The 27,177-nt window shown below is 37.1% G+C and overlaps 1 protein-coding gene, 1 long non-coding RNA gene and 2 pseudogenes across 2 annotated transcripts; 3 read left to right on the top strand and 1 right to left on the bottom strand.

Moving 5' to 3' along the window:
* The first annotated feature begins 1,780 nt into the window (after nucleotides 1-1,780).
* LOC105047976 (eukaryotic initiation factor 4A-8) lies at nucleotides 1,781-10,239 on the top strand. Its single transcript, XM_010927143.4, has 5 exons — nucleotides 1,781-2,042; nucleotides 6,782-6,851; nucleotides 6,970-7,076; nucleotides 7,177-7,607; nucleotides 9,264-10,239. The coding sequence occupies exons 2-5, from the start codon at nucleotides 6,784-6,786 to the stop codon at nucleotides 9,897-9,899; spliced, it is 1,242 nt and encodes a 413-aa protein (XP_010925445.1). The 5' UTR covers nucleotides 1,781-2,042; nucleotides 6,782-6,783; the 3' UTR covers nucleotides 9,900-10,239.
* Nucleotides 10,240-12,473: 2,234 nt separating this feature from the next.
* On the top strand, nucleotides 12,474-13,020 carry LOC105047977 (probable beta-1,3-galactosyltransferase 12; annotated as a pseudogene).
* Nucleotides 13,021-13,360: 340 nt separating this feature from the next.
* LOC140859096 (uncharacterized) lies at nucleotides 13,361-22,283 on the top strand. The gene is made up of 2 exons (XR_012142539.1): nucleotides 13,361-17,356; nucleotides 20,306-22,283. It is a non-coding gene; the product is annotated as an uncharacterized lncRNA (long non-coding RNA).
* On the bottom strand, nucleotides 21,752-23,668 carry LOC105047978 (zinc finger BED domain-containing protein RICESLEEPER 1-like; annotated as a pseudogene).
* Between the last annotated feature and the right edge of the window lie 3,509 nt (nucleotides 23,669-27,177).

Below are 27,177 nucleotides of genomic sequence, written 5' to 3'. Positions count from 1 at the left end.
CAATGATTTTGATCTAATCCTAGCGAAGAGAGTCTTGATTCGCAGTCGCTGATAGTGTACCGACATCTATCTTGATCGAATCGGATATCTCTAAATTTAACTATTTATGATTTTAATTTATTGAACTATCTATATACTAATCTGATCATAATTTGATTAGATTATTTTGATTAAATCGATTGGATCATCGGACAGTATCATTTTTTTAGTCCTATTCCATCTTGTTAATTTATTATTTTTTTAATATTATATCTCTATATGATTTATAAACCCAATGAACCCGATTTATTTCTTTGAGTTGGAGTCTGAGTTGATTTTAGTAAAAGGTTTTGAACCGATCTATTAATCGAACATGTCTATACCATTTGGATCTTTATCAAGCACCATGAGATATGATTTTTATCGATCTTTGTTAAATCATTATATTTTAAGTAATTCTGATCAGATGAAACTATTTAATCAAATTGATTCCTTATTGTCAATCAATATACTGATCTCTACTTTGATTTTTATTTTCGAGATTTTTTTGGTAGAGTTTATCTGAGGTTTTTAATTTACTTATTTAACGTAATCACAGTGCTTTTCTATTATGCATAAGAATCATTGCGATTACATCATTCAACGTTATACATAAGAATCCATACGTAGGATAAATAATTTACCCAATGAGTCAGGATCATGTTCATAAACCCTCTCTGGATTCAATCCAATTTGACCCTATCACCCGTTCTTTCCGGACACTGGCTTAAATCGGTCCACAATGGAGGCACCCAAACACAGAGCGCTCGCAAGCAAGGCCGCAGCTATTCATCTCCTTTCTCCTCTCCCCTCCTCGTCCTACTTCTCCTCCCTTCCGTATCCGGCAAGACGATGGGCTGTGCCAGTGGTGGCTAGAAGTCGCACACAACCCGCATCCTCAGCATCCCCAAGGAGGGTGAGTAGATCCTCGTGCCCACGCGGCTGCCCGACGACATTCTCTGGAAGCTCATCTGCATCCGTGCCGGGTACGTCCCCTAGGACGAAGTCGTCGTTTAGCTACGGCGGCGGAGGAGGCAACGACATCATCGAAGGAGAGGAGGGGTTGGGGGTCAAAAGGGAAGCGGTCACCGCCGCTGTCATCACAGAACTCCAGAGTCGGATCTGCGATGGGACTTGAGATGCCCCCCCTGCACACAGAACCTTAGAAACCCCTTCGATCTTTGAAGGCGCTTCCACGGCCCCTGCAAAGACTGTGTGAGGCATCCCGACCGCTGCCCAGACCATCTCCTTCGACCCCAACTTCCTGCTCTCCTCTCCCATCGCTGCCTCTGTCGTTCCTTGCCTCTCAGACCCCTCTGCCTCCCTCTCCTCTTTTGGCCCCGAATCACACCCTCCACCTCTCCTGCATCTCAGCTGTCGAATGCCGGCCGGAGTCACCAGCCGCGACTGTCCGACTATCCCCGCCTCCTCAGTCGACGAAGCCCTCCTCACCTTCTCCTCCTCCCACACGGGACTTCTCATCCTCGACACCCGCACTCTTTTAGCCATACGTCGTATAATTGTTTAGCCACGTGTCGAATGAAGACTCCTTAACGTGGCTGCTCCGTTTTTATATATATATAAAATAGGTTTGACTTGAACACAGCAGCAACTCTATCAAAGGTCAGTGCTCTATCATCCTGAATCTTAAAATCATGGCCGTCCATATTGTGCTCTCGGTAAAGGGTTTATTAGCAAACTCGGTGGATGTAACCTAGTATTTGTTGTTTGTTACGTTACGTTATACGATGGTCGGATGCTTGGAGGCTTAACGGGCCGAGGAATCCTACAAGCTCTAGGCTTGTCTCCCATCAAAACCCTTCCTTTCCCTACCGCAAACAAAGAATAATATTAAAAAGAATTCCTCTCCTTTCCCGTCGCGTGGAAGCCCTCCTGTCTCTCTCCTCGCACACGCAAGAAAGGGATCGACTGCTCGCTCGCTCGCTCGCTCTCCCCCCACCCACTTAGAATACTTTTATCTGCTCACCCGCTCGGAGGGCCAACTGATCTCTGGAGAACTACAGGTAATCAGATCTCCGAGTCTCTGTTTTTCATCTTTTTGTTTTTTGGTTTATTAGCTGGGATTTTGGATCTGTTCTCGGTTATCTTGTTCGGTTCGTTCTGATCTGATTGGTTGGGATTTGGTTGGTTTCTATTTGGATTTTGTCTGTGGATATAAGGTAGAGGTTTTTTTGTAGTTCTTTGGTTTCTTGTTCCTTTTTCGATAAGGTGTTATTGATGTTCCATGGATTGTCCGCCGATTTGATATCCATTGTGTACTTTGCATTTTACATGAGATCGTAAGGTTCACGGATCATGAAAAATTTTCTTTTTTCTTCTTTTATTTTAAGTAATCAGAAAAGGTTAGGGGGAAGGAAAGACATAATTTCAAGCTACTATTCTACCTACTGAAGTCTGAAACTATAAACTACTTTATTTTGTTGATTATAAAGATAGAGAAGTAAGTTATGAAATTATTGATTATGGAATTTTAATCGTGTTATAAGAGGTTTGTTGACCTGATGAGTGGGTTAGTGAACTTTGTTCCTGTCTCCACCATGGCACAAATAAGTAGGTGTTAGTGTGTGGATTTCTATCAAGGTGACATTAATAACCAATTTCTTTAATTGATTTTCCTGTTGTGTTTGACTTGTTGGCGCTATGAGATGTTCTCTTTGTATAAGCAAGGTCTAGAAGAGGGAATATCTATTAATTGCTGAATTAGTTATGGGCATACCCCATTAATATCTATTAATTGCTGAATTAGTTATGGGCATACCCCATTGTGAGTAGCCCCGCAGGTGTGGGTTTATATTAATTATGCACTGTGCAGTTCTTGAATATTTATGTAGGGCCAAAAAAACCCAAATAACATCTTTTGGTCAGTCATTCTAAGTGAGATCTCACATTGGTACGAATAGTATCAAAGCAGATTCAACCCATGGTCCATGTGGATTGTGGGACACTGCAGCACAGGTCTATTAGAGCTGACCACTAGCTGATGGTGGTGCTTATGATTGGATTTAAGTGGATTTGGACCCTTTGCTGCATAAGAATACTGGAGCTTAAAATTGAGGACCTATGTAGTCATGTCTTTAATTCCAAATCATTTATGCACTAGGGAGAATTTGGACACTTATATAGGGCAAAGGAATCCAAATAACACCTTCTGCTTGGCCTTTTTGGGTGAGATCTTATTTTGTTATGCCCATCCTCCACTCCTAGTTTTGATTTAATGCTGAAGGGACAAGTTCATCAGAATTTTTTTTTTTTATTTAACTGATCTGACTTTTTATATGGAGTTACCCGGTAGAGTTATTAAAGTTAGCCTTTTATGCTATTATGACCAAAAGAAGCTTCTAGTAGATGGAATTTAGCTTTGAGTTATAAAGATTTGCATTCTGGATCATGACTTTGTACTGACTTTTAATGACATGTTTTCTCAAAAGCAATTTATATATGCTTTCTTTGAAAGTTTTTTTTTTTTTTTTTGGGGTGTTGACAGTACTATAAATTGATATTATTAGATTTGATTTCTCAATATAAGTAACAAGTTTTGAAGATGTTCTTGTTACTTATTTATTTTGTTCTAGATTGGCTTCATTTAAGTATTGGGGGTGTACTATATCTATCTAACAGGATACTGGTATCAATGTGAGGCACTGCATGACCTCATATTGACCATGGTACTATGTGGTAAGGTGACTTCAATAATATATCATTTGTCGGTACTGGGGCATGTTGTACTGTACCATACTGTATCGGTGTACAGGACCTGATACTGAGACAGAAAACAAGAGGCTGATCAATAAAAGTTCAAAAATGCTATGATTCTAATAGATTCATGGGCTTATCATTGACTTCATAAATATGACAAATTGATAGTTACGCATCTTTTTAGTTTAGGACATTCTTACTTATCAATAAAGATTGAGAAATGATAAAATAAAACATGAGTATAAAATAGCTAGCAACAGTCTGATTGAGTCTTTTGTTGTTTCAGAGTTAATTTCATTTGATCGGTTTTGCTACATAATGAACTCTGTATTTAGGTTTTGTTCCTTCTTGTTATAAAAAAGAAAAGGTGATGGTGCATCTTTCCGTGATTTTTTTCTTTTGGAATATTTATTAATCACCTTGCAATTTATTCTGTAAGGTGCAAACTATCTTTAACTACATAGTTCAAAAACTGTTCATGTTAAAAGATTTTACATGTATGATTTGTGCATTATATTTTTATGCAAATAATGTTTGATGGGAATGCTTGCCTTGTTTATAGGAAAAGCATAAGTTCCATGGTTTTCCTTAGTTTAAATTGCTAATTTTAGTTAGTGGGTGATGTTTATTGTCCCGTCTGATTTTGCTGTGCCTTTGTTTGATGCTATAAGTCAGTCATTTAATTTTTATCTTTTTTCTAAAAAAAAAAAGCTTGAGTGCTTTATTTTAGCATGTTGCAAGGAAAAAAAACTGCTCCATTTTCCTTTTTTTTCCTTCCAAAAAATGACCCTCTTTTTTATATAAAGGATCCATTTTGGAACCCACCCATTCTCTCTCCCCTTTAATTTTGATGCATGCTAAATGTCTTTGCTATTATATTAGTCAGTCTAAGTTAAGTGGATCCAATAGCTATGCCGTATCTAATTTCTTTATATTACTTTCAAAGTCTACAGGAGAGGAAATTTGTATCCGTTAAAGAAATTTAAAATCTATGTAAGAGGCCTTTTCGATTTTCATGTTATGAATTCATTGTCTCTGTGTCACACAGGGTACATTCCTAGTTTTTATTCGACTCCTACTTATTGTAGTTGGAAAACAGGATAGGCTTGCCTTCTGTTTTCATTGTCATCCTCAAATTGCGATGAGGCTCATGTTTTGGGCATAACATTTTTTCTTTCCATCTTTCTTTTTCTTGCATCTAAATGCAAGATTCATCCAGACATAGTAAGAGCACCTATAATTTTTTTTCATTGTTTTTCTTTTTACATCTAAAGACATGAGATCCATCCAGGCATGGTGAAAAAAACCTGGAAATCAGGGATTGATAATTGCTGGCAATGCAGTCAAACCAGCTAGGATTTCTCAAAAATGATAAACAAGATACTTTCCTGTGCTTCTTGGCTTCAAGTTTTTAAAAGGTCAATAGGGATAAGGGCAGCTGACTGATTTCATTTTCTGAATGACGAGACACTACATTCTAGTATATGAAGTTTCCCTTAAGAAAATTTGTATAGTTGCTAAACTTTCAGTGAGTTTTGATGGTTTCCATATGGAGGATTTGGAGACCCTTTTGGGACCTCTCAAGCATTACCAATAAATTGTGTGCCTGATGTAGGGGTTTTCCTTAGAGAGTGAACTTGTGAAAGTCTCATTTTAAGTTCATCTCGACTTCATTATTGAGGCTATCTTTTTTTTTCTTTTGTCTCATAATGTGGACTGTGGAGCATGCCTTCACTTATTTATGTATAGGAAAGGAATGATCAAATGTGCATGCATCTAATGGTTCTTGGGTTCGCAAGATTAACATCACTGTTATAGAGCATGGAAGATTTAGTAACTGACATCTGTGAAGTCAATCCATTAATGACTTTGCCTTACCTTTCTGCTTTGTTAATATTTAATTCATGGAAATATTGCTTTCATATTTTTAGTATCGATAGGTGAAGTAGATTTTGTTATCTGAAGAACCCTAGTTTTTCACAGTATATGCTGGATTTGCAGTGATTATTTTCTTAGTTGTTGGGTTTCTTTCAGAATTTTTGGAGAATGTACTTATTATCCAATAGCTATAAGATATTTCTCTGTGGATAATTAGTTTGTTTGACATATTTCACTCTCTAGTTGGTATGCTTGTTCGATGAAGATTTTCAATGTCACCAACTTGGATTCCCTGTGTTTTTGTTATTAGAGATTCAATATTGTGAAGATCTTACATGCGATGTTCACTCCCATTGCAAGTATTATTTACCTTCTTATTCATAATCACTGCTCAAGTTAGACCAAGATCAGTCAAAACATGCTTGTTGGCATAGATCTTGGTCAGCATTATTTAAAGAATGTTCATCTAAGATTCAGCTTGCCGCATGTCGAGGCAAGACTACTAAAAAGTGCCTTGGGGCCCTTGGGTTAGTTGATTAAAGGTCAACATCATGTGTTTAAAGCCTTCAACGGGAGATATATATTAGGTCTTGTCTAATGACTGTACTAGTTAATATTGGCACCATGCATCTAGTTTATGATATATATGTTATTGTATTATCCAATCATTTCAACTTAAATGACTTTTTGATTTGTCACAATGCTTTCTAGGCTTTTTTAGCTTTAAAGAGATACAGAAAGGTTGGCCTATTCACTTTATAGAACTTCCGAGTTTGTTTATAAGTGTATCAAACTTTATCTCTTGTGGATTTGCAAGTTGTGGGACTCAATCGTGTTCTCCAGATGTAACTTCCTTTTTTTTCCCTTATTATGCATGTACTTTTTTGGCTAGATTTTGCCAACTGACAGCTGCTTTCTCTTCTTTGTTCCGAAACTCAGAACTTGATTATGTCGTGTGCCTTTTCTTTTTGTATGTTCTACAATACATGATTGTTTATGGAGCCAGAAGGGTAGATTTTAATTATCCAAAGATGAGATACCAGTTTCTCAAATAATATAATATTAAGATTAAAGACATTGTATGGTACAAATAATAACAGAACATTTTTTATGATGTTTTTTGTTCTTCATTACATTTTATCACTATATCATGCTTTCAATGTAGCAGACATGGCAGGAGTGGCACCAGAAGGATCTCAATTTGATGCTCGCCAATATGATGCCAAGATGAATGAGCTGTACTATGTGTTGCCTTTTCCCATATATTTTGTCTTTAGAATAAATGTCTCATTTCATGGAATTTTGTGCAAATTATTAAACTTGCTTCTGTTGGAATTTGCATGTGTCAAATTGTAGGCTTACACAAGATGGCCAAGAGTTCTTTACCTCATATGATGAGGTCTATGACAGCTTTGATTCCATGGGTCTTCAAGAAAATCTTTTAAGAGGCATTTATGCATATGGTAGAATTGCCTATTCCCTTATTATGTTAATAATGTGCAGTTACTATGTAAATAGTTTGTGTCTTACACCTATTTCCTGGTTTATATTCTGTTTCTTTAGGTTTTGAGAAACCCTCTGCGATTCAGCAAAGAGGTATTGTTCCTTTCTGCAAGGGGCTCGATGTTATTCAGCAGGCACAATCAGGGACAGGGAAAACTGCAACTTTCTGTTCTGGAATTCTGCAGCAGCTTGACTATGGATTGGTTGAATGCCAGGCTTTGGTTCTCGCTCCAACTAGAGAGTTAGCACAACAAATTGAAAAGGTTATGCGAGCACTTGGTGACTATCTTGGCGTGAAAGTTCATGCTTGTGTGGGAGGAACTAGCGTTCGTGAGGATCAGCGTATTCTTTCGAGTGGGGTTCATGTCGTTGTGGGTACACCAGGTCGTGTGTTTGACATGTTAAGGAGGCAGTCTCTCCGCCCTGATTACATTAGGATGTTTGTGTTGGATGAAGCAGATGAAATGCTTTCACGTGGTTTCAAGGATCAGGTTCCTTCTTTGACCATCCCTTTTACTTGCAAATACTGATATTCTCTGTGTTTTTGTCATTCAAGAGTGATTTACAGTGATAACTTGTATGAAGTGAAATTATTTCTTTGCAGTTGTCAGTCTTTTATTTTTACTAATAGGTTCATGATGATCATTATTTCTAATAAAGTTTTATTTTGATATTAATAATCTAATAATCTTTAAAAGTTATTGTTTCATGTGTAAGTCTTGAAGTACTTTTTGTGAACATGGAAGGTTTAAAGTTTTTTTTTTTTTAATAACCATCTTCTTCTCCATATAATGCAAAAGGCTGCAGTACAGCATGTGGGGAATTCTGAGGCCTTTTATGAGGTGGGACTTACATGTTTGTCATAAAAAAAGTTTATTTAGAGGACTGAACTAGAGAGACGATTAAAAGTTTTTCATGTGGAAGGCTTCTTGCCTACCAGCATTTTCCCAGGAAAAGAATAAGCGGGAAACTCAACAATATACTCATTATTATTAGGTGCATGGCATATTTTGGACACTTACTAACATTTTTTCCCTGAAATTGCACATAATTTGGAAATTATTAGGTTTCGCCTCCCATGTTTATTTTAACCATCCTATTTATGTGGTACTAGTATATTTCAATTTTTTTCCCTATTTCCTGAATATTAAGGTAACCTAAGAAGTTACTCTTTGTTATTGGTCATGCTTGATATATGTTGCTATGCTATGTTGTTGATAATGGTAGTAAATCTTACGTTTTTCTTTCCAATCTACAATGTCACAGTTACACTTTGGAACTACCGAGAGGGGGGAAGGGGAATAATAAGATGATTCTTCACCATTTGTTTTCTGAATTTCAGATTTCTGATAAATTCATTACAGCGATTTTTTCAGATAAAGTACATGTGTTGTTTGATGCATATTTGTGTGTCAATTACTGACAAAACATAAATGAACCTTGCAATCTATCCTAAACGAAGGGCTGATGTTTATAATATAGGGCTCAAGACTCAAACATTTCTGAGCATGTAGGTATGTTGACTTAGTGACGTGAATGGCATGATTTTGAAGTGGGGGCCATGTTACTTTGTCTTTCCAGCCCAAGGCCTTTAGTTTGCACCTGTAATAATATCCTCTTGTATAGAACGATGCCATGCATGGTCAACTTTGCAGTGACTTACAAAATCATCAAATTTTGAACTGGTGGAGCATCTGATTTTTAGACTGGAAGTTATGTAATCTAATCAACCTTACAGATCAAGATGTCACTGATAGATAAACAGAGACACTTGTATCCATGATTTTGTGATGTGGCTATTGAGGCATGATAAGCTTTGCATTGCATATTAAAACTTGAGTTTTGAACTTTTGATCATTAGTACATGCTATTGTTGGTGATATTCTTGTCTGGTCCCTGTTGTTTTCTAATATCCAATATTTTGTGGACTTGTCTTTTTACTTCCAGCGTTAGGCCCTATGTGGTCCATATGAATACTCAGAGCATTGTAAACTGAAGTTAAAATCTCCCTTCCCCGCTCCCCCTCAAAGAAAAAGAGAGGGGGGGGGGGGGTGTGGTGTGGGGGGATTATGGTTAGCTGCCGTATTACGTCTTTTTTGTCCTGGTTGCTTTTAATATTCTTGTTTTAATCATTCCACTCTCTTCAGATATACGACATCTTCCAGCTTCTTCCATCAAAAATTCAGGTTGGGGTATTCTCTGCTACAATGCCCCCTGAAGCTCTTGAGATTACTCGCAAGTTTATGAACAAACCTGTGAGGATCCTTGTAAAGCGAGATGAGCTTACCTTGGAGGGTATTAAGCAGTTCTATGTCAATGTTGAGAAGGAAGATTGGAAGCTGGAGACCCTCTGTGACCTCTATGAGACCTTGGCCATTACACAGAGTGTGATCTTCGTCAACACCCGGCGCAAGGTGGACTGGCTTACTGACAAGATGAGGAGCAGGGATCACACAGTCTCAGCTACCCATGGTGACATGGATCAGAACGCTAGGGATATTATCATGCGGGAGTTCCGTTCTGGTTCTTCTCGTGTACTTATCACCACTGATCTCCTGGCTCGTGGTATTGATGTCCAGCAGGTGTCCCTGGTCATAAATTATGATCTGCCAACCCAACCAGAGAACTATCTCCATCGTATTGGACGAAGTGGACGTTTCGGAAGGAAGGGTGTTGCTATCAACTTTGTCACCCGGGATGATGAAAGAATGCTGTTTGACATTCAGAGGTTCTACAATGTGGTTATTGAGGAGCTGCCATCCAATGTTGCTGACCTCCTCTGATGAGTTTTGTTGTTGAACTTCACATTTATTCTGTATGTCCTACCGGGTTTATCAATAATCACGTCAAAGTTGTCCCTGACTATTTTTAGTCGCATGATTAGCAAGACCTTTGAGTGGTGTCGGGTTCATTTGCAATGATGATAACTCAAAGATAATAATTGTTTGCCTCATCTTTGCAAATTTTGTAGCAGCTTAGGTTGCTTTTTTATGTCTTGGAGACCTTAAAGGAGTCATTTTGAATCTGCTTGTCTTGTTGAAGCTTGGGTTGATGCTAAGTTTTATGATGGGAAGGTTTATGTATTATGATTACATGATATTTTATGTTGATGCTTCATCTGTATATTCGCTTGGGCCTTTCTAGTAAGCTCTCCTGAATTTTTGTTCTGTACTTTATAATACATCTGTTTTTAAATTGCAACAATCCTTAGAACGAACCTTTGGTCGTACGTACTATGGATGGCAATTTTCTGTGATGTTCATTGATTTGGAAACCTAGTGTCGCTGGTTGCTTATTTAGATGAAGGTCTATCCATTCTCATCTCCAGCAAATACAAAACACAAGTTCTTTTGGTTTAGCTGGTCCGGGGGGTTTTTATTGTTCTTTAGATGTGGATGTTGAATTGATGAAGATGCAGAATGGCTGGTCCAGGACCATTGGTATTATGGTAGTGGCTTTGAATTTGTCATTTCCTATTTCACCTGCACCTCTTCTTTTCAGGTTCTTGACTATTTTAATTTTGTGATTGTTGAAATAATTTAATATAGCTATTTTGCAACTCTTTGTTTATTAGTGATCGCTATGAGCCAGGGCCTCGGATTTCTCTTCACCCTCCTTTTCTTAGCAGGGGAGGGCGCTGGTAAAGCAGGTTTCTTTGCAGGGGTAGACCCCTCGGGATATTTGCTACTGGGGCCCATCCATACAGGCCACATAGAGTGTGTGTGAAGACGGCGCTTACTCTTAAAGCGGGTCTGGAGCTTTCAGTCCCAAACCTGGATGGTGGAGGAGGGTTCCTCTTACCTCGGCCGAACCGGATCCGGGATCCTTCTGTATGGGGACCACAACTTCCATGGGGATTACCTAATTGGAATATGGGTATAACTGTTTCTCCTCCTTGGCTTGCGTCCCGATCCTTGGACTGGCGGACTCATCCTGTGCCATCTCATCTGAGGCACAACCCTACTTGGGGGTATTATCTCCACTTCTCTTCTGGTTCACCATGTGTCCTCGTGCTCCTCTTTGGACTTCTAGAAATTCTCTCATCAGTTTGGATCCTCTGCAATTCATGTGTTGCACCATAAAATGCGGTGCAATCTTAAATAACTGTCACATCATTCATCACGAAGATGAATAGTTATGAATTATCTTCATTCTTTTTTGCTATCTATTTTAAGAGTCTCAATTTTTGAGATAACTCGCGGCCATTTGTCTCTTTCTAAAAGAGACGATATGGTGGCTATCTAACGTTGTACAATACTCTACGATGCCAGACATGCACTGCAAAGAATCTCCACTCAATTCTCACCCACTCCTTCTTAGACTTGGATTGTTAAGCTATCTGATTCCAAGCAAAATTCACTGCAAAGAATCCCCACTCAATTCTCACACACTCCTTAGACTCAGGTTTACAAAACCATTTGATCCTAAGTACATCTCACTCGATTCACCCAAGTTAGAATTGAATCACTAAGTTTCTTTCCAATTTCACTTAAACCTCCTCCTTCCGTCCACCTCTTAAAGTCTGAACCCTCTTCATCACCAGCCATGTCCCATACAAACCTTTTCGTACCTATTTTTTGGTCTTCATTGGACCTCCGCCACCAAATCCTTGGTGACAATTCTACTATTTGTTTCTTAAATGTCACTTGCACTTTCTGTTAGATATGCATGGTGAAGTTATGTTTCCCTTTATTTTTTCCCTTTCTCTTTTAGCTAGAATATTCTCTAGTTCATGAGTTGGAGAGATGCAATCTTCCTATCAAAATCATTTAGGTTCAGCACACATATCATTATTGGATGAGTGTCATGTAATATTATGAATCCAATTCTGTACTGCAACCATAAATAGAAGATTGAAGGATCAAATTCTTTCACTTCATTATATTTTTTCATTCTCAGAACAAGAAAAGTGTAGCAATCAAAATAATTTTTATCATTCAAATAAATTATAAAATATATCTAAACAAGTTTTAATATCAATCAACTCTAAAGTCTCGATTCTCCGTTTAGAGCACCTGCGTCCACTAAAGTCGCTCACGTGATAGCATGATGGTGCATACTATTCCAGTTCAGGTTGTATCTTTCACAAGAAAGAATGGTTCCTCCTTTTTTGCGACATCACCAATTAGATTCCGTAATAGTCACTTTGAGATCCATGCAGATAGTAAAAAAAAAATAAAATATTTTAAAAATTATGCAAGATGCGATCCGCCAGTTGAGGTCGCGAAAGAAGACCAATCATTCCTTCGCGACAAAGCTACAATCTGAACCCATTTCACTAACGGTCTCGCGGTGAGTTGGCCGTAAGCGTCAAGCATCCCCTTCTCACCGATCGATTTTGAGCCCCTTGATAGCCGTCCAGAATTACAGATCGTTCCAACCTCTTGTTTCCGGTTCCTACGACCCTTTCCGCCCCCTCTCCATTCTCTCCTCCGACTAACTTAAAAATATTTCCAGGCGACTATAAATCACGGCAATGCCGTCAGCCCCAACACTGCGCCCTTTCTCCTCCACCAACCGCCCCTCCCCTCCCCTCCCCTTCCCTTCCCTTCTGTTCAAGAACGACAAGGACAAGAAGCCAAAACCTTCGCCCTGCCGCCTCCCCCTCATCCTCCTCATCCTCCTCCTCCTCTCCGCCGTCTGCATCCTCGCGGCATAGGCGGGATCGCATTTGCTGCCGTTGTCTTCCGCTGCCCTCCCAGGAACGTCGCAGTCTTTCGCTGCGGCCGTGCCGAGGACACCCTTAGGACCTTCCGCACGAAGTCCCTAGCTGGTGGCAAAGATGGCGTCGTCGCGCGGCCCAAGGTTCTTGGGTTCGTCGGGGTCAGACCAGCTTCTCCTCACCGATCGCCGAGCCGCACTATGGAATACCTGGTTCCCTTCCCTTCCGGATGGCTAAGGAAGGTATGATTCGTGACGTCCGTCCTTCGCTTTTGTCATTTTCTTCTGTTTTCTTGTTAATGATCTTGGATCTTGAACTCTGAAGAGAAGGATTTTATGTAGATCAAGAAAAGCGGCTCGTGAGATTGTTTTTTTTTTTTTTTCCTTGGCTGGAGGAAATCTGGCCGATAAAATTAGGCGAGAATGGTTGTTAACTAGTTTCTTCTTGTGATGAATTCCATTTTCCCTTTAGAGAAAAAGTTTCTGAACTCCGGTAAAGGGGAAAGATTCAAAACAGATCGACCCAAGCTGATGAAGCTAAACATAGTGGTGATTGTACGAGGGTTTCTTCTAAGGTATACTTAGTCATGGCCTATAAGTTCATCTATTTTTGATACTATCTTAGGTTTTTTCTATTTATGCCTTTTTCTTCTGTTTCTGGTTATTGATCTTGGATCTTGAACTCATAGAAGACAAGGATTAAATGTAGATCAAGAAAAGAGGCTCATCAAGATAGATCTACTTACAGTTTTAAAGCATTTGTGACCTCATCAAGATAGATCTAAATTAGGGTTTTAAACCATTGGTAATTCCTTTCTGGTGGTCCGACAATGATTTTCATGGGTAGACGCGTTCCAAAGCGAGCTTAAGATTTTAGGTACTAGATGAGTGGGCAAAGTGAACTTATCAATCCAAATCATTTAAGAATACCAGTGATTCCACGGGAGCTTCTTCTCAATCATACTCAGTTATGGCATGAAAGTCCAGCAGGACAATGATGAGGACAGTGGGTTATCATGTCCATTCATTATCCCTTGGTGTCAACATTACTTGAGTCATCATGTTAGCATCATGGATAAGTTTGACATGTCTTGAAGTAACAACCTTGGAAACCTTCGTGTAGACAGGATTTATGAGTTATTGTAAGTGTAGATAATGTTGGCAAGAGACCTGTGGGAAAAAGTGGAAAATCGAAATAACAAGCATTGATTTGGAAGGGATTACCTAATAATTGATATATATTACTTACTTTTTACTGTTAAAATGAGTAATTCACATATTTCAGATAGTCTATCATTTCTATTTAACAACAAAATGGATTGTTTGGTAGTAAAACATATTCAGAACTACTAAAATTTCAAAACCCAAGTCCAGGGTTATTTTGCTAGATTGCATCTCGATTTATTGGCAATCTTTATTTTACCAGTCTTATGTTGTGCTAATTAGTAATAGAAACCTGTGCATGGAAATCTACTTCTTATATGGGGTAGACTTTCAGTTGAGTTGCAAACATTAACTTGTGGCCACATTGACTATCATGCCAGCAACCCAATGATTAAGGTTGATGAATGGAATGCTTGTCTCAATCTCTAGTTTGCATTTAAAAAGGTCTCTTTTACTTAGGTGGATTTGGAGTTTAGAAAATGAAAATGAATTTGGAGGGAAACTGGACTAATGGAAGATAAAGCAACAATCAAAAGAAATAAAATATTCCCTGTATGATCTTGCTGGTAAAGGAAGAATTTGCTCACAGTATGGGTTGAAAACTTTTAGCTGGTTAAATTCTCATTGATTTGTTTTGTGCACATTTTATTTCACAAGCTCTTGCTTACAAGGTTCAAAAAGCTGGTTTTTGGTTTTGGTGTTTTTAGTGGTTTTGCTTGAGTTTTCACAACTTAACTCAAAAATTTCAAAGAAATTAAAACTTTTAATTACAACAACAATAGGCTAGACATTGATTGAGAAAAATATATTAATTCTGCATTGAAACAACTGAAATATTTTCTTTTGAAGTGATGCACTCTATTATTCACAATCTAGCATGTAAGAAAATAAATGTTTATGAAATTTGAACTCTGGAATAGCTGAACTTATGTACAACATATTATCTTTGAATTTCTTTGGAACATAATATCTTGGTGCTTTTGATTCTCAGAAATTGCAAAATTCAAGTTTAGCATGGAGAAGATTATTTCCAATGTTTAAAGAAACGAGGGAAATGCAAAAAATCAGAAAAACAACCTATAGATATGTTATAAGTTTGTTTGGGTAAAAATTTCAAAACTTAGTTTTGGATTGGTTTTGGCATACCAAAGTCTTTGGTTTGTTTTGGAGTATGGAGTGAAATTTCAAATGGACTATCATTGTTAGTAATCTCAGTTCCTTGAGTTGGAAGCAGGTGCAAGGGTGAGTATGGATGCAAATGAAACAATCTTTTAAAAACACTTAGTGAAAATTGCCTAGGAAATAGGCATACTGAGTGTTCCAGAGATATTCAAAGTAGGTACATTATCCTTTAGATGGAAGTTTTCTGCCACTAAACTACTAACCCATGGATCTTGTTGAGTGAATTTTAATGAGTGGTAGGGGGTGGGACTGGGAGGGTAGTACTTGACAATGGAGAAGATGAGAAAATTAAGGAATATTTTACCATGGCATATTAAGATTCTAAATAGTTTTGACCAGATTAATTAATTAGCCTTTATGAGATTAATTAAATATTTGCTAGCTTCATCATAATAGGTTTAATGAAATGTCTTCCAACATATGATCGTATGAATAAACAAAGCCATTAGTATATACATTAAAAAATTCCTTTCAAATATTTTTCTCTTTCCGTTTATAGCTACAAACCTATCTTCAAATTATTTGTTATTTTCACTTGAACTTGAACCAAGTGCATGTGTGGATTAGCAAAAAAAAGGGGGAGAGAGAGAGAGAGAGAGAGAATCAAGTCCATATGTATATTAACCTGTTTGTGATGGATTTAGGTTGCAAAGAGTTTGCATGCAAGACTATGGTGTTTGGCTTCATATTAAAGAACTGGTGCTTATTTTTATTCTTTATTTGTTTGCATTTTATTCTGTCTCATTAGGTAATATTAGTCATGTTAGGGTACTGGACCACTGGTTTGCATGACAATACAATGTGATAATACGAGATGCATAGCTGATGCTGAATCATAGATCAACAAGGGACTACCCGAATTCATGGGGGATCAAGATAGCATGAAGCTTAAATACCTCTTCATACTGTAATGTATATTATTAGTTGTAACCCATAGGAATTACTTGAACTTAGTGACACACTGAATCATTCTACTAAAGGTGATTATAACAATCATGATAGAGGCTTATGAAGGTTTCTCTCTAGAATCTTAAGCTGATAGACAATTTTTAGCATAGAATTCAATCATGCAACTTGAAAAATCGATTGAATTTCACTTTGATACTTTGGTACCATTGGCCCGGGTGAGGAAAGACTAGGCTGCTCTTGTTTGAAGAACCGCTCAGAATAAAATAAAATGCCAGGCCCCACAGATTGCAATGGTTATGACACCCTAAATCAAATTCTTTGTGGAACCTTTTCTTTGTCATGTAATGATGTTAATCCAACTACAATTTATCCTATCTTCCAAATCTTGAGGTAATATCAGCATATGTAGTACCAGATCCACCTGAGTTCATATAATAGCAGTTTTTAGATGCTCCTATATTGTAGAGTTTAAGAAGGGTGAAGCTCAATTTTCCAAATCAAGCTGAACAGGGGCCGTGTGATGATTGTTAGCAGGCGCTATCTGAATAATTCTGTGTAATGCTTGTTATGATTCTTACATGCTGGCATTTATAGTTATAAAGATACTGGATTAGCTTTTAGGTTTGTGATTGGGAAAACAAAAGATTCAAAATGATGGCTGATTTTCGGAAAAAGATTCATACGTATCATGACTTCATGCTTATGGATGTTGAAGAAGTGTGCATAAAACCGGCACAGAAGACATGAGAGCTGGTTCTTGGTTAGTGCTTTTTCTTGTCATCATGGCCTACAATGCTTGAGATGTACTTTCCTTCTTTTTGATTTTTTTTTCCTTTTCTAGGATAGCATTTCTTAAAACAGCTTTAGACCTTTTCAATGCAGACTTTTAGTTCACACCCTTTGATCATATTTATCTGCAGCCAGGTAAACTTAACTTGATTGATTCGAGTATTGTTAAAGATGTTCGAACGATATAACACATTTGCTCTTGATTACCGACTTGCCACTCGTTCATGCTAAGGATCAAGCCCATCAAACCTGCATTGGTTGCATGAAAAAGTGCCCAGTCATCACTGATCTGAAGGTGAAAGGCTAGGTGTGATCATATGGGCATTTTGTTCTGACCTTTCAGCTGTATTGGCGAATACTGTATTACATTATTTTCTGCTAAACAATTTGTTAGAGATTCTTTCTGTTTTATGAAAATCACAGGTATGAAAGTTCAGGCCATTGGATCTGAAATAAATATTTCCTGCAAACTTATGGTCCCATCTATGCTGTCTGCTGAGGTGGTAGCTTCACTGGTAATTGCAAGAGATGATAGGTTGGTTATATCTTATTATTTTCTCTATTAATAATTGCGGGAATTGAAATGAAAATTTTACTTTTGTTCTTGTGATTCTCGTTTCAGTATAATGGATTAAGGTAATATGCATAACTAGCAAGAAGCAAAATGCTGTCTTTGAAACATAATTAAGTTTTATTTGGTCTGCATTTTGTTTTCTTTTCTCTGCTTAAGACATAGATATACTGGTACACTGACTTTTTGTCTGTGAGGTCTATTACTCTACAATGATGGCTTACTTGCCTCAGACTCTGGTATAATTTCTACTGAGATTAGACACATCAAGCTTTGGGTGTTTTTACCAAAAATTCACATCAAGCTTTGGGTGTTTTTACCAAAAATTACTTTCTGGAAGTTGTAGGTAAAATCCCTATTCTAGGGTAACAAGCAGCTTGTTAAGTATGAATTAGACTTATGCCTTAGGAGGTTACCAGGATGCATAGTGCATCTTCATGCTATGTCATCCCTGTTGTTTGTGCTCAAGAAACAAATGCTTGGATGCATGGAGAGACGACGAAAGATTTCTTTACTTCATATATGTTATTCATTCAGCTTTGCCTCCTCAAACTTACTGTTAGAGGTACATACCCTTCATTAATCAACCTGTAACTAAATTAGAGTTGATCACTGATTGATTTGTTTCATGAGCTTGGAGGAGAAGAATCATATGGTTGCATCTAGCTGTTAAGTATTCCAACTGAGTTGCACTTAAGCTATGCATTTCAACTAAATTAGATTAAAAAATATAAAAATTGAATTTACTTAGGTGAAGTAGTAGCTATAATAGTACTATATCCATATGTGGAAAGTGGAAATTAGCTGTCCTACAAGATGGGGAGGAGACAATAGCGCCTGAGAAATTAGGAGAACCTATGGAAAGGTTTGGAAGTAAATTAGGTTCAAGTTGCGTCGAGGTTGACCTTAAGCAGATCTAGAATTCAAATGCTCTGCCTGCATCCCAAGAACCAGATGAAAGTTTCACAAAACAAAGCCCGGAGACTTGGCACAAGGCTCGGTGTCACATGCATTGGCGTTATCACAAGCATTATTGGATTCGACGTGTGGGTCACCGATGTAATCCTCTTCCAATCCCTCAACTTGCTTGATGAATCCTATTTTCGACATCCAATATTGAGGTCGCAATCTTCATTGCAGCCATCGAGAATGAAACATGGAGGGGCTTGGGCTTGTTCCAAGTCTACTCATGCTCGATCTGGGTCAGGCTAGTTTGGTCTTCGGGCTGGGCTCCAGTTCAGCTTAATCCAGGCTTAGACCTGACCCTATAAACAATTTTTGATCCTAGCTGGAAGCCTGAAAAATTTTTTTGGACCAGGCCCAGGCTATATGGAAACTCGACTGGCCCAGTTTCAACACTAATCCAAACCTCTTTCTATAAAAAAATGGTGCAAGTGTGGCTTGGACAAGTAAGCCAACTTATAGGCCAAGGGCATTTCTATAACAGGGATTACACAATTTTATAGCAAAGTTTGCAACAAATTTTTAAGAGCTATTGCATAATCTATAACATAGAACTCTAAAATATTGATTAAGGAGATTTACAAAAAAATTGTTAAAGTTATACATTGTTGCATAAATTGAGTACAGATTGCATATTTTTTGATCATTGCATCAAGAGTACAGGTAGGGATTCCAACAATGCAAGGACCAAGGGCATTTTTGTCCTGTGACAATAGATATCCCCTACTTGCAAAAAGAAGAAGGCTTACTAAAATTGCCAATAGTAGAACTTGAATTTTTTTTTTTTTTAAGTTGGAAATGGTAGACTTGATTTTTTCGTTTATTTTTCATATTTGTGCACACAATATTTCATGTTTGTGTATTACTCCTTGTGAATTACATATTTGCAAATCAATCCGTGCAATATTCTTCACTGCGTGTACTAGTTGGTCCTTTTGCTTGTGTCTTGACTAAACCATGATTAACAGTTAGTAGAGTTGAGAAATAAGAGAAAAAAAAATCTTAGAAAGGGCTAACGTGAAGAGGATAGGAAGAGTTAGGTTATCTTCTAAGTGCTTCATTCTCTCCTATAGAAGCAAAATAGCCACGAAACCCAAATATATTAGTAAAGTAACACCATTAGAGGTAAAAGAAGGAATATTCAGTTCAGGTCTGATTCAGTTAACCTAAGGGACTTATATTGCAAGAGTTATAGATTGTAGGGGTTAATATGCAAATATGATGGTCTTAGGGATTAATATACAAATTTATGCAAACTCCTCGATTAGAAAAAAGCAAATCAGAAAATTGAAAACTACATCACTAAATTTAGAAGTATTAAATAGAAAATACATCACAAGCACATGATAAAAAAAAAATATAGAAAAGCATAATTGGAATCTCTTATGATAACAAAGAAGCTTCCTTCGAAGACTGAATTTTCAAGGGTCACGAGCTTTAAATTTTGGACCAGAGAGAGAGAGATGGATGACTCGAGGGGTATTGGGTGGATTGACCCATTACTTTGGGGGATCTAGGATTGGCCCTAAAAAGTTTAGATTTTATAATGTTTGCTAAAATTTTCCATGATTAGGAGGGCATCCCGGGAAAATTCATGGAATTTAAACAGAAAATTCCAACAACTCAACACTCTTTTATTAGGATGGTAAAGATACTACTGATAGTTTTGTAAATTATATAGAGCCCATTTTGAAATCAGATCATCTAGATTTCCTAGGAGCCACCTATCCTTGGTTAACAAGGAAGAAAACCTCTATAAGTAGAGGACTCAAAAATAGTTTCACTTCACCATCTACTGAAGTCCAATAAAATTTCAGCAATAGATTTTCTTAATTTTTGTCCCTCTACTTATCTCTCTTATGGTTGAATCTGTCTTTATAGTTGCATTGCATACTAGCCAGTCAATCTCTTCTATTTATTTTAGGTTAATATGTTGTTCATTTTCACCAGAGGTAGGGACATAGTAGGAGAAGAGGGGTTTTTCTGGTTGTCGTTCATGGATGCTTCTGTGAAAATCAATTATGAAGATAACTGAGCAATGTGTGATCCTAAATGCACGCCCACTTCTATAGCTGTTTAGGACATCTCAAGATGTTCAGGTACGGAAGAATTTGAAAAATTCATGTATGCTGATCTGGTTTGAACAAACCTACACAAATGCAGCTGTGGATACAGTGTCTGGATAATCCTGCCAGATCTGACCAAATATTAGTGGTTATGACGTCAGATGATAGGAAAAGATCTGCTTTGTTTTTAGTTACAAAGCATATAACTGATATTTTTTATTCTTCTACACCAGTTTGAATGCAGGAATATTTAGGGCTGGAACTGGGCCGGGCTGGACCGGGCCACACCCCTACCCGAGCCCGGCTCGTAATTTTTTTATGGGCTTCGGGCCGGGCTTCGGCCCGAAAATTTTTCAAAACATGAGGCCTGAGCCCGGCCCGGGCCCAATCGGGCCGGCCCTAACCTAATCGGCTTGGCCTGAACCTAAGCGGGCCGGCCCGAACTGATAACAAAGTTTACTAATTCCATATCACTGCAGGGTGTAAGGTCTGTTGATTAGGTGCAGTACAGGGGTGGCTGTGTTTAACCTCTGAAAACAACACATTCTGGGATTCTACTTATTGCCTGCTGATCTCCTCCCACGTATGGCATTTGCCGCCTATGCCATAATAGAGTCTAATTATGGCTCTCTCCCGTTTGCTAAGTGTTGCACGTAGAAGCTTATCAACTTCATCCTATAATGAGCAACACAGCTGGCAAATTCATGAGCAACACAGCTGGCAAATTCAAGCATGGTATCTTTGGGCAGGAAAAAAATTCAAGCATGGTACCTTCTTAGGAGGTTCAAATTCAAAGATTGGAACTTGTAAAGAAACCACCAATCTTTCTAAGGATTGGATATAGATCTGGATTACTGAATATGTATTCAGATCTGAGACCTAAATCCAATCCATTACTAGCACTAACAAAAGCATTCAAATCTGAAACAAATGATTTGTCTTAAAACAATGATGAACAACTTAACGTCACAATAATTGACATCAACGATTATATAGTGACATAGGGAGGTATTATAATATTTGTATCACTATTCTATATTTACTAAAATTCTTTCTGAAATGAAGTTCATTCTGCAGATCCCAGATAAAACTACATAATGCAGTTCCTACTTGCTGAAAATTATAAAACAATGACAGTGTCAAAACATTCACATTTTCCTACCATCTGAAGCTGCTATAATAAAGAAGAACAGGAGGCAGCAGATCAAAGAGCTTCAGCATGTTTCATGTGCACCCAGTCCTTTAGGAACCCATTAACTACAAATTATGTTCATTACCAAAATATTTCAATTCTCAAACACAAAAAATCAAATTGCTGAATTGTAAGAAATTACTTAAATTGTAAGAAATTACTTGGCCACCAAACTACTACTACAAATATTGGGGAAATAAAAACAAGCAAACAATTTTTGAACGATAAAGATAGCCTTAGAAGCTATGATTACAGTTTGCTTAAGAAAATTCTGTTGCAAACTTGCACTGGCAGTGGTACAAGTTAGAGGCAAGAAAAGGACAGGTTCCTAAACTCCTCTCTCTGAAGGAAGCAACTTTTAAAGAATCCCAAATAAGTAGCAGTTTGAACAAAATCTGCATGTAGATCTCCTTGTTAGTACAGTCTTCTTTCCCTAATTTTCTCACTACAGTCTTCCTGCAAAATAACAGCCAATTCATATGGAATAGCCTCATTAGTGCCCAAAGAAAAATCTGTTTATTGAGCTGATTTGGCAATGAGATCAATCATTAGTGCCCATCTCGTTTGACACTTGTTACACCAATTTTTAATTAAAAGAAAGAGATTGATGAGCTTATACCAAAATACAAGAAGCAACCTCCATCTTCATTCATTCATCGTCATCAAAATCTGTATTTAGAATAAACTAAATAATTAAAAGATGAAGAAATTTAAATATAAAAATCTGTAACTTCATATAGATTAAAATAAATTTTAAAGATGCTTATATAATATTACATCCATGTTCCAACTTTACTGCTTGGCTTGCTCTGGGGTGCCATCATCCGCAATTAAGCTACTTGTAACTGTTAACATATATATCAATCATAAATTTTTAAAATATAAATAGTATAAGTAAATAAAAAATATAATATAAATTTAAAATATTTATATACCTTTATCATATTCTTCACGAAGCCAATCTTGAGTACAAACTAAGGCCTCAACAGTAGATGGGCTCAATGAACTCTGATACTGATCTACAACTCTACCGTCAGTGCTGAATACCGATTCTGATGAAACAGTAGAGACTGGAATAGCGAGAATGTCTCTTGCCCGATAATATAGGATAAATTGCTGCATTGCTCTTCCACCATGTCAAGATATCAAACTGTTTGTCCCTCAAATCAGAAAGTACATCATCATCCAAATAACTATCTAGCTCTGATCTCTTTGGCCTTTTCGAAGAACTTTGATTTCTAAACTGAACAAAATCCATGCCAAATTTTATTTTACTCAAATTAAATGTAGAAACTGAATTTATATCCTTTTGTTCATCAAAACCAGCTGCTAGCTCACTTGAACCTATAGAAGGCTGCACTCTTGTTGCATCTGCATACTCATTATAAAATTTATAAAGACAAGCACGAATATCATCAATCTTCTTCTTGCTCTCTTCTGCATCAAATGCCATTTGATAACAAAACTCTATAAATATCAACTTTGACCTCGGATCCAAAATAGAAGCAATGACCAATAAAATATTGCACTGAGACCAATATTTGTTGAACTTCTTTTGCATCTCATTTGTTAACTGCTTTAGTATATCATAATTATCATTGGTATCAACACTCTCATTCATCAATAAAGCCCTAATTCTCCAAACTTCTTTTATGTAGAAATTAGATGTAGGATACTTGTAACCAGAAAATACTTTAGTGGCATCTAAAAAGCCTTCAAAAAATTTAAGAATTGCATCAGCTTGTTTCTATTCATCGTTGCTAGGATATATACATGAATGCTCAGTTGCATATCTAATAAAAATATCTTTATAAGTAATTGCATCAGTCAACATTTCATAAGTGGAATTCCATCTTGCAGCAACATCCAAATTAAATCCTTTTTTAATAGGAAGTCTCATATGTTGTGCAATTTCATTAAATCCTTGCATTCGAGATGGAGATGCAGATACATATCTAATAATCTCTCTTATGCATTCAATAGCTTCATGAATTATTTTCATCCTATCCTAAACCATAATGTTTAATATATGTACACAGCATCTAATATGACTATACTCCCCATTAAATAACATTCCGTAAGAAAAATGATCTTGAATCCTTCTAATTACAGCATCATTTGTGGAGCAATTATCTAAAGTAATAGCACATATTTTAGAATCTAGTTCCCATTCAAGAAGACACTTTCCAATAGCATCTTCGATTGCAAAACTTGTATGAGGGTATGGTAGTTTCTTAAAATTAATTATCTTCTTATGCAGAATAAAGTCAGAATCAATATAATGTGCCGTGAGAGAAATATAACCAATTTTCTGATTTGATGTCCAAATATCAGTAGTGAAACTAACGCGAGAACTTAATTTCTTAAATGTATCAAATAATTTTTTCCTTTCTGCTTGGTATAAAGCTATACAGTCATTTCTTACTGTCTTACGATCAATAATATTAAATAACGGCTGAACATATCTCATAAAATCTGAAAAAACATGATGCTCAATAACACGAAATGGAAGTTCGGCACATATGATAAATTTTGCAAGCAATTTTCTGCTCTCTTCTTGATTGAATTTAAAAGACTTCACCGAATCTTTTGAACTTGCTACTATCAACATTTGATTAACTGGATTCTTTTGATATGTCTTGCAAACATTTTCAAGATGCCGTTTAAGATGACTTGTTCCTCCTTTCGTACTACCACTTAATGCCTTTTTACAATATTTGCATATAGCTATTGATCCATCAAATTTTTTTTCCTCGATAAAATGAGTCCATACCCAAGATCTTTTCTTAGAATTTTTGTCACAATCAATTTCAGAATTATCTTCATTTTTGTCACCTTCGTTCCTTATATGTTACACAGTCTCATTTTCACCCATTTTAGATTCAGACATCAGTACAACAATTTGCATAAATAATGTTATAAATTACTCAAAAGAACCACTTAATATCAAATTACAGTATAAATCAAAAACTATTAAAATAGAAAATCCAATAGAAAAAGCATTATAAACCGATCAACCAATACTTTATACCACTATAGCAGCACGTGGCTAAAAGAGAATATAAAATTTATGGCGCCTGATATCAGTCAAAAATCTAAAAGATTAGATGAAACATTGAAACATAATGAGGATTTCAACAAAAAATAAAAATTTGTGGGTAAATGTAACATTACTTTAGATTCTCATATAGCATTGACAATGATCTAGTGATTTCCTATGATGAACTCTCATAGCAAATGTAACAATCATTATTCTTCAATAGGATAGATCATTTGCTTATAATTCAAAATAGCAATGAATAGCTCACCCAGTCCTACCTCACTTGCATTCTATGGCTTCTTAATTTTTTATATCCATAGGCTGACCCTCCAATCTACCCAAAAATCAATCTTTTTTATCCAAAGTTCAGGTGAAATGAACAACCATTGTAATTGTTAAAAAAATAAATAAATAAAATAAAAATAGCAATACTAAAGGCTAGCCAATTTGACAGAGCCACGAAGGCCACCATATCCAGCACTTCTATAAATTTTATGATCCTAAAATTACCTCTAATTAGTAGAATCTCTTTTCTTCCCAATACCGTCCAAATATGGGTATTGCTCGAATAATTTCTAATGCCATCCAAGAGTAAAAATAATTCTCAATAATACGCCCAGCATTAAACAAGTCAGGAAAGATGTAAAAATTATTCAACAACAGATTGAAACATCTATAAATCCTGAACATGTAAACGGACAATCGAAAGTTAAAGCAAAAGCCAGGAAAGATGATATTCTCCTATTACAGATAAGGACATAGAAGCCAGTCATCTCGCCAACAGATCCACTAAAGCCTCTCCTAAGAATTTTTCAGGTCCAATTCTTCTCTGTGTGAATTGATCCCTACCAACTCTATCGGCTAATTTAGCAAACAGTCCACCACATTTTCATATTCTTGATAACAGTCAACAGAACTAGGTCTAGATGCAAACTAAAAGATGAAACAAAAAATCTGAATACTCGACCCAAAATCTGAATGCAAACTAAATGATGATATTTTCAAGCAACAGTTAAGTTCTAAACGTGAACATCACATGAGAATCCAAGAACCCTATCCTATCTTTAAAAAAATAAAAAATTAAAATTAAAAGATGGAGAAAAATCGAAAGATAGGGAAGACGAAATCTTGGAGTTGGTGATGGAGAAAAATCGGAAGATGGAGGATGATGAGGGATCTCTCCGCCTGAGCGTCGCCGTCCGTCTCTATTTTTTAGTGGAAGATGGGAGTCGGAAGACAATGAAGGCCACCTGAAAGTTCGACGAACATCGATGGCCTTGTCGGCGAGACACTGTTGTAGACGATGCAAGAAGACGAGATACCCTTGTCAGCGATGAAGAAGACGAAAATTTTGGATTCTTGGGAAGAGTCGGAAGACCGAAGACGAAGAGTCGAAGAGTTAACCAAAAAACTTAAAAAATTTAAGGGAAAATCGAGTATGGATTAATGGGCTGGGTACGGGCTGGAATTTTGGGCTGGAATAATACGGACTGGATTCGGACCGGCTTCGGGCCAAAAATATGAGCTGAACTTCAGACCGGGCCCGGACCAAAAGTATACCCGAACCCGGTCCGAAAGATAAATGGACTCTAAAATTCAGCCCAAAATCTGGCCTGAGCTGTACGGACCTAGCCCAAAGCCCGACCCGAAGTCGGGCCGATCTGATGGGCTTCAAACCGGCCCGAGCCCACTTCCAACCCTAGGAATATTTATGCATAAATATCTCAGTTCCTTAAATATTTCAATTCATGATACTGCATGATACAGTATGATTGTCCGAAACAAGGATTTAGTTAAAGTTTTGTTGGCAATAGGGATAGGCTGCATGGCACATGCCATTCTGTGCCAGAATATATATATATATGTGTGTGTGTGTATCTTTGTTTTATCTGAGTGTATGTATATATCTTTGTTTTATCTGATCAGGCTGTAAATTTTTAAATACATAGTTACAGATGCTGCTTACAATTAATTTGCCATGTTTCCAAGTCCTGCAAGCTTTCTTATCCTTCCTGCCTTTTAACACTCTTTCAGTCTACTGCAACTCTCTAGCACTGGTAAATAGCTTGGTAAAGAGGTATCATGCCATAGCCCATTGTAGCCAGAGAGATTATCAGAACATGAGCTGTGCTTCTATCACCACTAGCTGAAGCTAGAACGGACCTGCACCAAATGAATAGCCAATACATCCACTTTCTGATGCATTTTCTATTTTCTCACTGTACCTTACAGTTCTGTCGTGAATAATGTCTGCAAACACGCTCTAGCAAAGTGATTAAAAATAGATTTAGAGCACAATTTTTCCAGCGTAAAAAATATGACGTCCGCATGACACGAGATGTTTTGCTGACACTGGCTCCCACAGCAATGCTATCGTACCTTAGACGGAACCTCAACCAATGTGAGTAATGTGACATGTCTGTCATGACACGAGATGTTTTGCTGACGACACTAGCTCCCACAGCAATACCATCGTACCTTACACCGAATCTCAACGAGATGCTTTGCTGATACTAGCTCCCAC

This window comes from Elaeis guineensis, chromosome 7 (assembly GCF_000442705.2).
Source record: "Elaeis guineensis isolate ETL-2024a chromosome 7, EG11, whole genome shotgun sequence".
NCBI classification, from domain to species: domain Eukaryota; kingdom Viridiplantae; phylum Streptophyta; class Magnoliopsida; order Arecales; family Arecaceae; genus Elaeis; species Elaeis guineensis.
The sequence above is the reverse complement of the archived record's forward strand: the minus strand, read 5'-3'. Positions and strand labels throughout refer to the sequence as shown.

Bases quoted from the DNA above. Each gene is read 5' to 3' on its own strand.
- LOC105047976 (XM_010927143.4), top strand. From the start codon at position 6,784: ATGGCAGGAGTGGCACCAGAAGGATCTCAATTTGATGCTCGCCAATAT. The intron at 6,852-6,969 runs GTACTATGTGTT...GTCAAATTGTAG, and splicing joins GATGCCAAGATGAATGAGCT to GCTTACACAAGATGGCCAAG. The intron at 7,077-7,176 runs GTAGAATTGCCT...CTGTTTCTTTAG, and splicing joins AAGAGGCATTTATGCATATG to GTTTTGAGAAACCCTCTGCG.